A 15,465-nucleotide genomic window follows, 5' to 3' on the forward strand; every position below is an offset into this window, starting at 1 on the left:
ATGTACAGTAACTGTTAGAAGGTGGTGACTTTTGTTCATTTTTTTAATGAACTTGTTGCCGCACTGTTTTTCTGCCTTGTAATCTACTTGGCAGGCCAAAGCACAGCACTGCACAAATCCTAAGAAGCTTCTTGTCCACTCTGTGAGGAGGGAGAGTTAGCAGAAAGCCACTCATTATTAAGCTGGTGTGTGTCTGTTGTACAACTTTTGGGCAGAAATTCATCACTTATCCGTCACACATTCATCCTCTGTTGTATTGCTAACGGCAAAATTGTGCAATATCCAAATACTTTCCACTGTTTCCTTTATGCCATTACAAAAAACACAAGAGCTTGTCAAATCCAAAGGAAGTGATTTGACTCATAATAAAAGCAGATGTATTGAAGCACAGGATTTTTTGTGACTTTTCAGCCCATGTGGCTAATTCTGAACCATGCCAACATAATTTGCTGTGTATTTGACAAGTTGACATCTTGTTTAGCTGATCATTATCTGTGGTTGCTGACACCTGCTGGCTCAGCCAAACACAAATGCAAACCTTGGAAATTGTATGTCAATTCAGGACCATTCCTTGGTATTTTGTCTATTTTACCAGCAGTAGGACAGCTGACTCTAATGGTAGCGTATTTGGACATTTTCAGCCATCACTGTGCTGCTGCTTTTTTCTCTCATACACGCCCACACACACTCTAATGCATAGACTTGCTTTTATTAGAACCAGTCTCCTACTTGACTGTGTTACACATAACCACCTCTCATTTAGGCTCTCCACTTTCCTCAATTTGCTGCAATTTTTCAATGACAGTATCACAGGAAAAAAGGCTCCCACACACTGAATTGTTGCTCCCAAAAGCACAGCCACCACATCACATTTTCATCAGGTAACCAAGCCCAAGAGGCTCCATATATAGACTTCACCTAATGCAACACAGGTGTGAGGACCAGGTGGAGCTCTAACATCAATTAGATCAATCAGGTTCCCAGTGACAAAAATGTCAAATGGGCACGAAACAAACGGAAGCAGTTACAGAACTGCAAAAGAATATGTAAGCACAGAGAGAAAGTCCTGACTTGATGTCTTTTGATTGTTTTTATTATAATTGTGAATCACAGGCTTCAACAGAACGCCATCTTTCTCTGGCTGTTATTGTCACATCTTTAGTCCAAAACAAACAGAATGTCAGAGGGAACATATTTATAGTCTGGTTTAACAGGATGACACTTCAACTGAAACTTGATGAGGTTTGCTGTGCTTTCAGTTTGAGTTTGCATGTGAAAGACGCAAACCACCAAAAACTAGTGACAAGTACTCATCTTTAAACTTTGATTGTCCTCACATGCTCTGAAAACTTGTTTTGCCCTCACAAATCTGCCCCTTCAGATCTCAGACTGTGCAGATTGATTGATATGTTGTTAATAAACTGCCACAATCCTCTTTTTGTTTTCCTCTCTCCTCACCCTCCTCTCTGTCTTCTGCTTATCTCTCTTTCCCACACACACACACACACACACTTTGCACACACCCTTCGCCTATTCTCCTCTCGCCCCGGAGGTGTGTGAGGTTGTGGGAGCATGTGAAAGCCGTCACACAGGGAGAGGCTCATGTGTTCCTCATTTGAAGCCATTTGCCCAGAGCATGCTGTCAGCCTCCATCTGGATATATGTGTGTGTTTGTGTTTGTGTGTGTGTGTGTGTGTGTGCGCTTGTGTTTGTTTACGTGTCAATGACCAGGAGTGGTTGAGGGGAATGTCTGTGTCGGTGCTTTGCTTGCACTAAAGGAAAAGCTCTATTTTTATGTGCATGTGTGGGCGAGACCGTGTGGTACGCTGCTATGTTCATATTCAGCCCTCTCAGTCCCCACACTGTGGTCACATTTATATTTAAATGAGCCCTCTCAGCAGTATTTAGTATAAATGCATTTTGTTACCATTTATTGTCTGCAGCTGCTTTTTCATTGCATGTTAGAAAATGTAGGTAGAGTGTTTTTTTTGTGTGTGTTGTCTGTTTCAAAAAATGCCATGCTTGCCTTTATGAAATTGCTTTTGCTTACAAAGACGTAGAGCTAAAAGAATTATATGGTTAACAGAAAATTAATCTACCACTGTTCTCATAATGAGTTTAAGTGCTGTGGCGAAGAGGCAAACTATCAAAACTGACCTAGAATTTAAAAGACTGATTGATGACTGATTTTAGTTCTAAACACCGCCATCTTTGGCTCGTGCTCGCCGTTAGCTGCTCACATAACTGAATTTTAAACTCTAGAATTTGATGTTTCTTGCAGAAATGTATCTTAGGAGTCACAAGTCACTTCTCCCCTAACAATGTTCTGTACACAAGCTTTTTTTTTTTAATCAAAGGACCAGATATTTTTGTAGTGCAGCTGAGAAAAAGACAGAATTTTTAAGTTAGTAAACAGGCCGTGTTTTTAAAGTCAGCTTACATAAGCTAATGTTAGCAAATGTCCACATTAAAGTGTGTAAACTTGTACACTACTACACAACTTTCTGCTAACAATCCCAGAATCTATTTTCCCACAGATGAAACAATTTGAAAATGAATTTAGAAATAAATCATGCAGCCCAAGACAAAAGCACAAGCTGCCACAAAACAATGATCTGAGTCCATCATCCACAGCACTGCATCTATGTCTGAACCCCAGTCTGCAGTGGGTATATGAATAGCAGCAAGTGGCAGGTTGGCGCAGCATGTCGTGTTCCTGAGTGATGCCAACCTCCTCTGGCCTTCCTCCATCACCCACTGATGCCCAATCTGCTCCTCTCATCCACAGCCCATAAGGAACCTGATGCCGATTAGCGCTCGTCATCATTAGACACGGCTGACATCGATAAATGACTGCGCCTGAACAATGTGTGGGTCAGTCTGGGTCTCGGTTTCAGGCCTGGGTCTGCTTTGGACCTAGTTTAAAACTGATGGTTTAAGATCATTTGTGATGATATAAGCTTTGTTTTTTGGGACTGTACCGAATACTTAAAAACTGAATTTCTGATTGTGGCATTGGTCTTCTTCATCACTTAATTAACAGCACATTATTCAATTCCTACATTTTTTATTTCTTGGTCTTTATTTGCTTAATATCTGATGATAATAGCCTTCGCAGAAACTACTTCTTGTTTCAGTAAATGAGACTCTCTGCAGTAACTCATATTTGAGAGTTCATGCTCAGTCGAGCCCTTGTGCCAACCGCACACACAGCGTTCACTGAGCCCCCGAGGCTGCTGGAAAGTGAATCTTCATAATCACATCAGGGGGAGGGGGGTTGGAGCGGAGGCGATGGGGCCAGGGGAGGGCCACCGACTTCTTTGACATCTCAGGGAAAGTGACATCAGCCAAGTTGGTTGCGTAACTGCTGAGCCATTCAGTTCAATGGCACGGCACTTCTGGCCACAGGGGCCATTTTACATTTTGGTGGAACAAGACTCAAACTAATAGCACTCACTCTGCTCCGCTGAGCAGCTCAGGACAGGTGATCCTGCTTCTGTACAGGGGAATATTTGAGACATGAGGGTGCAGTTTACAGAGTTTTCAAAGTCTTTCACATTATACAATAAACTCCTTTAACGATATGCTGTTAATTGCGCTTGCCTCGTTATACAAAATAGCCCTAAAGGAAACAGCTCTCTTACATCATATTGTGTGATAATACTACAATTTTGGAGATTGCCTGAAGATAAATGAGAATGTCTAAACTTTCTTATCATCTTAAGCACGCCACTTCTTATATGGAAGCCATACCATCTCACAATTTTGACTTCCCATCTCATCATTTTCACTTAGTCAAAATTTTATAATAAAATCTTATAATTTTTGAAAAAGCTTTCTTCAACTACTACTCATAATTTTGACTGTTGTTATTACTTTAACTATGTTTTTAGAATTTTGACTTCAACTTAGTAAGCATTTCTATTTTTATCATTCTCATTTTGTTTACTGGCGTGCAGAGGTTGGAGGTGTCAGCACTTAACATGGTGACTCTGATGCAAACAAGCTGATTGTAATTTGCACCAGATGAACAGTTTGTGTGTGTTTCTCTGCATCTGTGTGGCTTTTGTATAAGGCCAGCATCCACTCTCATGTGTGTCCCATCTGTGTATTAGTTTGTGTGTAACGTTTTTTTTCTTGTATGCGTGGGTGTGTTTGTTGTGTGTCTTGGGAGCTGAGTCCCTCACCCAGCTGTCAGAGTTTAGCCCAGATTGGCCGCAGAAAGAGAGAACCAACATCCTGCAGATCATCGGGATAAAAGTATTGATCACCCAGCAGAGTGCCGATAACGGGATTTTAGAGCCGTACAGTCCATCACGCTCAATTACGCCCGGCCAGATGCTGACCCTTTGGCCTTCATAATGCTGCATAGCCAGCCAAGGGCTTCTCACAAACAGAAGATTAGGGTCAGTTATGTACCGTGGGAAAAAAAAGAAAAGAGAGTTCTAGTTGGGAATGGTGATGGCTGCTGGCATCATCCTCTTACCTGGCCTACAGCATATTGTGTCCTCTTGATCAACGCCACAAACAAGCTGATTACTCAAAACATTTGCCTTGATAATGGGTTTGTCAGATAAAAGGACAGGAGTCAAAGGGTCAAGAAGATTTTTTGGACAGGAAATTAAACATAATGCAGACTCTCTATAAGCATCATCTTTGCATAGACAACTTTTATCTTACATAGGTTTTACTGTCTGTAAAAATAACATAGTACAGCTAAGTCAACTGGTGAGAAAATGGGAACATGGCAACAAAAATGGGCCAAGAAACACCAGTGTTTCAGTCAGAGCTGAAACAATTAGTTGATTAATCAAGTAATGACCCACACCCAGCGCTGTGCCTGAATGCATCACAGGTAGACACTAATGGAAGGAAAAAAGCAGACATCACACTTCTAATGCACATTTTTCTCTCATTTCTGACATTTTACATGAAAAGCAATTAACTGAGAAAGTAATCGACAGATGAGCTGCTTCAACAAGTTTGTGTAATGAAGGATTGTTATATTTTGAGTCTGTTAACTTTTGGTCTAGAATATCTGACTAAACTGTTGGCTTGTTTGCAACCAGTCTGATCCTTTAACTGCTTGTGCGTCCTCCCTGTCGTACATTCTTCTAGTAATGTTGCTGTGATTTAAGCAGTTGTCTTACATTTCATTTGCTGACAGTGGAAACAACAGACTAAAGATCCAAGTTGTAATAAAGCAGAATTATCCTTAAATGACACACAGCCTTGCTTTTAGCTTCATGACAGTGCGGTTTCGATGTTCCCTCTTGGTTTTTAAAAGGATTTCATCAAAGCTCAGAGGAGCATTTTATCCTTCAGCTCGAGTGGATAGACGGAAATCTCCCCAGCTGAAGTTATGAGGTTATGCATTTGTGTGTGTGTTTGTGTGTATGTGTGTGTTGTTGTGGCTGAAGTCTGCTACCATCAAACAGATGGGGCTTCTTTTTCATCTCAACCAGAGGAGACGCAGCCATCCATCCCCCTCCCTTCTCTTTCTCCTTTACTTTCCCACACCTTTCCTCTCTCTCTCTTTCTCTCTCTCTCTCTCTGAGGTCCTCCTCAGCTCTTGTGGGAATCTACCCATAATGCACTGTGAGGAAATTGCCCCATAATGAATACAGCACTTCTAAATTGGAGTACAGCCGCAGGCAGGGACCAGACCGGCCGCTGAAATATTCACAAAGCTTTATTAACGCTGTTATTCCTGGCAGATGCACTGTGCGTACTAACAGTTGGCGATAATCATGCTGTGCCACTGAGTTGTACAGTTTATAGCAAATCATTAACTATCAGGACAGTCGGTGTAATCTCTCTCTCCTCTGCTCTCAATTTATATTTAAATCTGCTTTATAGGCATGGCAGCAAGGAAATCAATTCCACCAGAGAAAAACAGCACATAAATTCAGGCAATATTATCTGGAGATGTCAGGTGTATGCTGCTACCGACATTTATTTAGAGTGTCCAGTTTATATTTATTTAATGCTTCCTGCGTCCACGCTCTGACACTGTGACAATGAAGTTTGTAAGGCGACATGTTCTGGAGGGATTATTTTGTGGCAAACACTCCTCACTTCAAGTTGTGGATGTCAGGTGATTGACAGGAAGCAGAGCATGATCACAAAAGATGTCAGCAATCGGTGACAAGTTCTGTCTCCCAGCCACGTCTACTATCCAATCAAAGAGCCTGAAACCTTCTCTGGGCCAATAAAAAAGACTTGAAATATGAAACAGGCAAAAAAAAAAAAAAAAAAAAAAAAAAAAAAAAACCCAGACAAAATCAAATGAAGGTTTTGTGTGGATTATCTGCCGCTGTGGAAGAAGTGTTTTATATGACACTAACTGCTGCTTTGAAAAAGAGAAAGCTTTTGTTCAGCTCTCTTTTGGCAGTTGTGCAATGTTGCATAATATCACTGGAACGTCATAATCACTTTGGAAACGTATTAAGTAGAGTAGAAAGATTTAAACCTAAAAAAAGTAATTGTGTCTTGGTGATTATAACCTGAACTTAAAGCTGTTATAATCAATGTTTTTATATAACAGCAGTTGAAATGACATACATGCTAGCTAGATTTACTGTAGCAAAAAGATGATAACCTCCACATTCTTATCACTTTATGAATGGTGAGATGCACGTATAGATGTACCAACAGTAGAGGTATCTGTGGGTGCTGGAGCCCTGGCAGGCAGCAAATCTTTACTTTTCCAGCGGTTTCAAAAATGATGATACAAAGACCAAGCCAAAAAACGTTGCTATCAATGCTCTGTGTCACTTTCTGTGGTAACATGAATTCTTAACGTTGAAGTAGAAGCGATCTACCTGGAGGAATGTGCTGAAAATAAAGCAACCATGAGACAAAACCCTCTCTCTCCTGCATCTGTCTCCTTTTCATGTCAAATAATACAATTTCTGTTTGACCCACTTCCGAAAACCTGAGCAGGGGGGTATGGACGGAGGTACTTTACATCTCCCTCCTTCCATTTTTCTTGTCAGTGCTTCACTTGCTTTAACATTCAGCTTTGCTTTTGATATTTTTGGCTCAAATTTTGGACTGCCGGCGCCATTTAGCGCCAATCTTTGGGTTTGTACATCAGTTTATGTGTGTGTGAGAAGAGTAAAGCGGCAGCAAACGACTACGCTGCTGTTGAACTGGGTCGTGGGTAACACGTTGCTATGGCAACTGCTATTTGCCGGCCCTGGGGCCAAGAGCTGCTTTTCGCTTACACTTTCTCTCTCTGCCGTTCTCTCGTTCTTTTCTCTGCTCTTCCTCGCTCGCTCTGCTTTCTTTACCTTCTCCTCTCTTTCTTCCTCTTCCCTTTGTTCCTCTGCTCGCTCCCTATCGATCTCCCGCTCCGTCTTCCTCTCCATTCACCTCTGCTTTCCTTTTTCTCTCTCACTGGCTACTCCTCGTTCATGCCACCTTCCCTTCTTAGTTTTTCCTCATCTCCCACTCTCATTGCTCCCTTTTGTTTTTGCATATGAAAAAAAAGAAACAGGGCAGGCGTCAATTATGATTCTTTAGCTTAACTGTCACCCACAGCTGCAAACTGAAATCCTAACTTTTGTTTTGTCCAGCAGGCCGCAGCAGCTCTTTTGGACAGACAGGTTTTAACAGCAGGGGATGTTAATTCTTAATTGCAGCTCTGGTCTGTCAAACTATTTGCACCTTCACAGACTGTCTGTAAAACGTTCCCACAGAAACCGATGCATCGTCCTTGGTCTGAGATGGCTGAGATGATATATGATGCAGCATTGTAACAGGAGCGTAACATATTGTCTCGGCGATTAACTCCAGCTGGCTCACTGTAAGTACAGCGTGGGCATGCAGTCATATTTCAAAGCAAGAGCGGAGAAGAAGACAAGCAGGGGCAAAGGCAGAGACAGAGGTAGCGAGATGCAGCGAGGTATAAAATGAGAGCGATGGGTCAGCCTCGGTGTGTCACCTAAATTCTGCCCTAATGAATAGTCCATTGATTTCCATTAGGGCTGGCTGGAGCTGACCACTCCGGCCTGTCTGTTTCCCATTAGCACACTTTAAAACTCAGTCTGACAAACAGTCATAGCCACAGGCGGACCGGATGAGGCGCTCCGCTCAGGGTTTAAAAGGAACCTATGAATTCATCCATGAAGCTGCATGGGGCCAGGGAAAAGAGTTAAGAGTTAACAACAGAAACAACATGAGCCTTAAATACCAGTCATGCAGTCTGGGAATGTGTCTTAAATTCAAGCTTCTTTCTTAAAACAAATGAGCAAAGTAAGTCAAAAGGCTCCTTTCCCCACCTGGAAAAGAGGTCTAGGCAAACTCCTTGAATATCAAGATAACGTCACCTGGAAATTCCTGATTTGTATTTGAAAAAGCAGAATTATCCCATCTCACTGGCAGGTTCTCTTCTCTAAATAAGACAAGACAGGAAGACTAACCTTCTAAATTACCTGTTGAGACTGACCTTTTACCGCAGGATGGAGTGTCAGTGCAGAGCGGCTTTTAAACAGCCTCCTGGTCGTCATTGTATCGACCAGTGAGTCCATTGCGCCCCCCACCACCCCTCCTCCCACCTCCTGAGGCCTGGCCTGTTTCTCGAGCCATCCAGCCTTATCAGCTCCACCTCTCCATCAGCCCGCTTCCTTCATTAACATTAATAGGATTTGGATCTATTATGCAACGAGGCTCTGCTGCATTACGCAACGCAGAGTCTTCATCAGCGGCAACACACTTTTGGAGGGGAGCAGTTGCTTCTTAGATTTATGGCTCTGGTTTTTTTATTCACTCAGACATGGACTGTAGGGGTTTGTAATATGTGCCGGAAACATGAACTCCTACTGAGGTCACAAACCACAGACACCAGCTTCAACACTTAAAGGGGGCGCCACAAGTGACTGACAGCTCTTATGAGAGTGAAACTTAACAGGATAAAGTAGCATCAGGACTGATATAAATCTGGTTAGCACTGTGGTAAAGCAGGACCCCATGCTGATGTATGTCTGTACCAAACTTCATGCCAATCCATCCAATACTTTCACTCCAAAATAATAAGGCTAATAAACACATTCAACATTTACTCCACAAACACAGGAGTGTATAATCTGTCAACTGAATCTAAAACATGAAAATTTAGGTTCAGTAAATTCGCATTTTCCCCCGAGCAGTCGTTCTATTGATGGTTCCTCTTCCCCTCAGGGGGGAGCAGGGGCTGAAATCAATCTGCTCTTTTAAACTCATCAATACCAACTGTCCACAGGCTTGTAACACTACCTGGCCTGAACGGTCGATTCAGAAACCACTGGGAGTACACTAACTGGGTTTTATATTAACATAAAATGACTTTCTTATTGTCTTTTGGTGGGGATGTTCTAAAGCCTTGAGTAGCGTCTGTGTGTTTGAGCGTGTGTGTGTGTGGTTTAATTGCTTTCTGTGGAAGGATATCACCTCATGTCATCAGCCGTCAGAGTCTATTGATTGAGTTTGATGTTGATGAAAGCTGTCAGAGGGCCTTAGCTCCTGCTTGTGTGAATCTGATGTTCTCACAGGATCACCTGTCATATACAGTATATATCATAAAGAGCCGTCGCTGGCACTAAGTGTGTGTTATTCTCTAATGCTTGGTATCACTTCAGAAGCAGAGGCTGTCAGGACAGATCAGTTCACGTCTGTCTAGGTGCACGCACAGGTTTTAAAGATATGTAAGGCGGTCAGCTGTGTATTCAAAGCTTTACAAATAGATATGTTCAGATTCAACAAACTTCTGAACATGAAATAATGATGCTTCAGAGTTGCCAATTGGAGCGGGTTGTCATGGAAACAGCAAAGTGGCACACACAAGACAGTTCATTTTGTCTTTTTTTTTTTTTTTTCCCGGAGTAACTTCCTGCTTTGCTAGAGGAGCTATTTTTAACAGGCATTATATAAGATGCAACTCTTGTGCTCGATACAATGTGTTATTTTCCCTCCTTTTCATCCCTCTCTAGCCGCTCGACTGTGACGGGAGCAGGATGCAGCGCATTTCCAGTACCTGCATATCCCGAGCCCATAACTCACACTGGAAGCTTCTCACACTGACGCCGTTAATGGAACATAAATTTACCAATTCATCATCATCACTGCGTAGATACTGTTCAAGCATAGTGGATAATCTTTGATAGTTCATCATCATTTTGGAGCTGTGAAAAATGAGAAAAGTGCTGGAGAAAGATGAAAAATCTGGGCCAGGTGCATGCAAATTTTATTCTTTTTCAGTCCCCCTTAAAAATCTTCCCTATGTCAAATGTGTCTGTTTTTAATCGCACCGAAACCATGAATAAATGAAGCATCACCTCAGTCTAATTCTCACTTTCACCTCCTTAAACAACACCATCTAACAGCAAAAACATCTTCAGTATCTTAGAGTGCCACCTAAATGTCATTTCTCTGGTGCCCTAGAAAATGGCTAGAGTCATTTATTTTGAAATGTTTTATTTAGGATTAAATCATAAGTTATTAATGCAATCTGGTCATATGAAAGATAAAAAAAAACTTTGGAAATTTGCCTTTAAAGACAAAAGCGAGATAGAGCAGGTTTTGAGCAGGGTAGGATGTGAGCATGTAGCGCAGCTCACATGTAATATTCAGCACTCCCAGCTGAGCTCAAAGTGAACACACACTAACTGTGAAAGATGCTATGATTAGCCGCTCGATATGCCTGACAGGGAGCAGTGTTGTTCTTCTCTTGTAGACTCAGAAAGACAAGCATGACGCTCTTCCAGCACACGTTTGACTCAGCCCCAACAGTATGATCGTGAATCTCGCAGGTTTCTGCACACAAGTAATAGTCAAACTGCAGTGGACAAAAGACTGTCGAGTGTTGCACCGAGTGTCATCACCAGAGCTGTTCGAGCCACTTCGTGAGGAGTCACGCTGCAGCAGTTTGCTCTGTTCACTCTGGCTCCTTACAGCAAACATTTTGTTTGCAGTCAGGCCTTTAGTCATTTATTCGCTTTCAAATCTGACCTGGATTGTTTGTTCTTGTATCCCACTTAAAGCTTTTTTAGCTGTAGGCGCAATTTTCTAGCAGCTTAACGCAATAAAGAAGTATCTCCCTTTGTGAATTAATCCTCCTCTTTCTGTCTCCCCCTGCAGGATGCTTCGAATGCTGCATCAAGTGTCTGGGCGGGGTGCCCTACGCCTCCCTGGTGGCCACCATCCTCTGCTTCTCAGGCGTGGCTCTGTTCTGTGGCTGCGGCCATGTGGCGCTGACCGGCACCCTGACCATGCTGGAGAACCATTTCTCCAGGGTCACCACCGACCATGCCACCCTCACCATGGTGTAAGTCCTCACTGTGGATCAAACACCAGCTACCAAGCATCCACATGAGCACTGCAAGTCATTCTGTTCACATGCTCCACAATAAGTTTCAACACTCTCAGGACAGTTCATGAAATAGTCCCAAAATATTAGATTAAATTTTGTGACCATTCACGAGCTGCCATGAGAGTTGGTTGAAGTTTTTAGAAAGACTAAAGACATTATTTCCGGATTCCAGTGCTTTATCATGTGCAAACTTTTGGAAAAGATGAATCATTGCTGACTTCCGGGTTCTGGCACCGTTATTGGTTTACTGCTATGTTTTCTATTTAAACACTACTGTGACTAGAATATACTGGTGCGACCCCTGCAGTTATTAAATCTGTTGAAAAGAGCCACCCACATTATCTGCTATGATTCAGAAAACCCTAAAACTAGGAAATGTCTCCAGGCTAAAGACAGCGAGCATTTAGAAATGGTTGTAGATGAGTTGGGAATATTAAGTGATGGAAGGAGGCATCTTTTTTCATGAGTTACAAAGGCTTTAATTAAAGTAAGTTTACTAATATGTAACCTAAACCATAAAGGTTGTCTAATGTTGACTTTGCTTAGCTGAAGATGTAGGTGTGGAAATTTCTCTAAGAATAATGGTGACACACCTTTTAAGTTCTCTCTTTCCTGTTTGCATTTACTTAGGATCCAAATCTTCCAGTACATCATCTACGGCATTGCCTCCTTCTTTTTTGTCTACGCCATCATCCTGCTCGCTGAGGGATTCTACACCACCAGCGCCATCAAGAAGGAGCTGCAGAGCGACTTCAAGACCACCGTCTGCGGACGCTGCATCACCGCCTTCGTATGTCAACACGCAAACAGCTGCTGCAAATCATCACACCCACTGACCCAGTTCACTCCAAATTAAAGCCTGCAAATGAGATTTAATTACTCTGATGTGTATTTTATAATGTTCCTGCTTAAAACAGTGTTTACAGGCTTAGAAAAATGAACACAACACAGTCAGTCGTTAAGCTTTACAAGCCTGGACAAGGGTCATCTTGAAAGTGTTGCACACCTCTACATGTTAATGGACGCACACACATACGGACAGATGTACGCAAACACTTGTGCGCACACGCAAATACTCAGAATCCCACTCGAGCCTTGAGGGTAACTCTGGCACAGTTTGTCCTTTCTAGCCTGATTACTCTAATTGCTGCAGATGTCCAGTAACATTAGCTTAAACATGGACTGTGGATGTGTGCGTGGTGGTCTTAAGAGGAATAATATTAACCTACTTTTTTAATGCAACTCAAACTTTGGGGACAAAGTAATACAGACAAAATCTAAATCTCCCCTTTCCTTTCACCTCCGTCCTCTTCTTCAGTTCATGTTCCTGACCTACATCCTCGCCCTGGCCTTCCTCGCCATTTTTGGCTTCACGGCGATCCCCGTTTTCCTCTTTTTCAACATGTGGAATACCTGCGCTGCCATGAGGTCTCCTGACGCTAACATCACCTCGCCTGACTCCATCTGTGTGGACGTCAGGCAGTATGGTAAGTTACTGTCAGATGTCTCAAGTGAGACACAATCACAAAGACATTTTAGAAATGGTGGACGTTTTTGAGGAGAGGTTTTTAAATGGAGCATAAATGAGCCATAACACGGTCTCTCAGCTCTTTCTCAAAACCAGCCTGTCTACATTGTAGCTGCAGCTCTGTTTCACACAAGGTCTAATCAAGGCTGACACATTTTCATTAGTTTTAATGGGATCAGGTGTGCAGGAGCAGAACTTGTAGGACAGGTGGGGTCTGGATAAAAATGAACCATGCTACTTTTGTGGCAACATCATCCTAAATGTAGATTGTCTATTATTTGCTCCTGTTTTTTCTGTATCTTTGAAACTACTGTAATTTCCGGACTATTGAGCGCACCTGAATATAAGCCGCACCCACTAAATTTAGTGGCTTATAGTCCGGAAATTACGGTAGTCAGGTAGAAACTTTGTGCCTGAAAGGGTGCTGATACATGTTGTTATGTCCTTTAAACTGGACTGAATAAAGCTGAAATACCTCCATTAGCGCTGCTCCTATAAAGGTGCTGTATGTAAGTTTTGCTATCGCTACATAGCCAGCGTTAGCATAAACAGCAGTTTACTCACCAGTCTAGAAGAAATGTTGTGAGTTCAGCATCAAACTTCATCTTTTACTTGCCAGGAACCGTCTCCACCTGTGGAAAGCAACCGCAATGTGTCATTAAAGCTTCGAGTCTGCCCTCAGTCCAACATGAGAGGATGAGGAAGTAGCTTCACTCTTCAGATACATTACCAAACATCTAAATAGTTGCAAGAGGTGTATCATAACATGACAACACGACAGGGTTGTGCTGTTTTTAAAATACTGCACAAACATGGTTGTTGGACTTAATAGTGAAGTCTGTTTGTTCAAAAAAACTCAGTAAAACATTCTGTATAATGAAATAACAAACTCCTTCCCAGTGCAACATGTTGCATATCCCTGGCGCATTTTGATTTGCAGCTGAAGCAGACAGGATCAGCTCACACGCTGTGTTACACTTCTTCAAAGTTTAAGAGAAATTCCCCTGATCAAGGAAAGTGAGCTCAAACATACCGGCTAGCCTCAGCAGTAAAAGCTTTTCAAGTTTGCACATAAAAGGACGCCCCGGTGCTTCTCACACATGTAGCCCAGATTTACCTGCAGGATAGCAAATTATAAAAAGAAGCCAACATTTTACAAACTACAGTATGACTCAAAAGGCTTTAATCTGCTCTTTCTCCCTACAGGCAACATCACATATTCATCTCCAGCTACTTTAAATGTCATTTTCTATAGAGGAAGAGGTCAAAAAATACATTTAGATTATTGAGAGCCTGATTGGATCTCTATGAAAATCCACCTTCCTGCAGTATTACAGCACAGTAACACTCCCTTGTGATTGCATATCTGCTTATCTGGTTGATGGCCTAATGTACAGTATGTGACCCACATTTGAAAGACAGCTGGCTCGCTTACAAATTCAGATGAGGATCACATATGCTTCATTGGCAGTCAAACTGTACTGCTCTGTATGAAATATTAACCCCAATTACTGGCAGTCATCAAATTATTGTCAGCAGGAAGCTGATTGATCAAGGACATGATTTTTTAATCATGCTTTTGTTTTTTGGAAGGAGTTCTGTGTCGGAGGCAAATTTCTAATGATGTCAAGAATTATTTTAGTGAGAAGAATTAATAAAAATGTCAGAAAAGATGCTTAAACTGGAAGAGACAGTGAGTTATAAGGGCTAAAAGAAAATTCAAAAGTCTACATTTCATGGTCTGTAAAAATGTTTTTACAGTAGAGAAGAGATTCAAAATAATGACCCATATTTTTCCCGTAGGAGAGGCTCAAAGGCTCGGACAGCAGCCGCCCTGTTTCCTTTAATCTTTATCCAGGCCTAATTCATAATGCCTTCAATCATGGTCTCAGTCTCGGGGGAGGAAAAAGCTTCTTCTCTCAGATGAGAAAGCCGTGACGTTATCATCTCTCTGATCCTGCAGGTGTTATTCCCTGGAACGCCACACCGGGAAAAGCTTGTGGAGCCACACTGGGAGACATCTGCAACACAAGCGAGGTGAGGGGACACTGACCTGACCTCCTTGCTTTCATTTCTTTCTTTTTTTTATCTCTCCTTTCCTTCCCTCGCTAATTTCTCTCTTCACCCACAGTTCTATCTGTCCTACCACCTCTACATTGTCGCTTTGGCCGGCGCCGGAGCCACCGTCATCGCATTGGTAAGCCTCTCATGATCCCGCCGATAATGTGCTTGCTCAAAATATGCACGTTGCCATGGCGTGCTTATCTGTTGCCATAGCAACCCCGCCTCTCACGTTTGTCAGTATGTCATGCTATGGGTTGAAATCTTACCCTGCAGCCTGGCTCTGTGTGTGAGCGGGTTGCTTAACAGAGGGTCAGTGTTTTACTCTGCTGTGGAGGCGGACTTTTTCCTTTAGTGTTCAAATAAATGGAGATATAAAAAAAGACACCTCTCCAGATGTTGCATTGGCTCACCTGAAAGTTGGATGTTTTACAGCTAAGTTATGTAGGAGGTAGAACGAGGTGGAGAATAAATAGTATCAACAAGGCAAGAAAGAAGCTCCTGAGCGCCAGGACTATCCATGCAG

At 42.3% G+C, this 15,465-nt stretch overlaps 1 protein-coding gene across 2 annotated transcripts in view; it reads left to right on the forward strand.

Moving 5' to 3' along the window:
* Positions 1–15,465, forward strand: part of LOC108892866 (neuronal membrane glycoprotein M6-b) — a 36,133-nt gene that overhangs the window by 16,871 nt on the left and 3,797 nt on the right. For both annotated transcript variants that reach the window (XM_018690636.2, XM_018690635.2), the window contains exons 2-6: positions 11,119–11,305; positions 11,981–12,140; positions 12,669–12,837; positions 14,842–14,915; positions 15,010–15,075. In XM_018690636.2, coding sequence (XP_018546152.1) covers positions 11,119–11,305; positions 11,981–12,140; positions 12,669–12,837; positions 14,842–14,915; positions 15,010–15,075 — 656 coding nt within the window. The remainder of the gene's footprint in view (positions 1–11,118; positions 11,306–11,980; positions 12,141–12,668; positions 12,838–14,841; positions 14,916–15,009; positions 15,076–15,465) is intronic.

The sequence above is a fragment of the Lates calcarifer genome, linkage group LG7_2 (genome assembly GCF_001640805.2).
Source record: "Lates calcarifer isolate ASB-BC8 linkage group LG7_2, TLL_Latcal_v3, whole genome shotgun sequence".
In the NCBI taxonomy this organism is placed as follows: domain Eukaryota; kingdom Metazoa; phylum Chordata; class Actinopteri; family Centropomidae; genus Lates; species Lates calcarifer.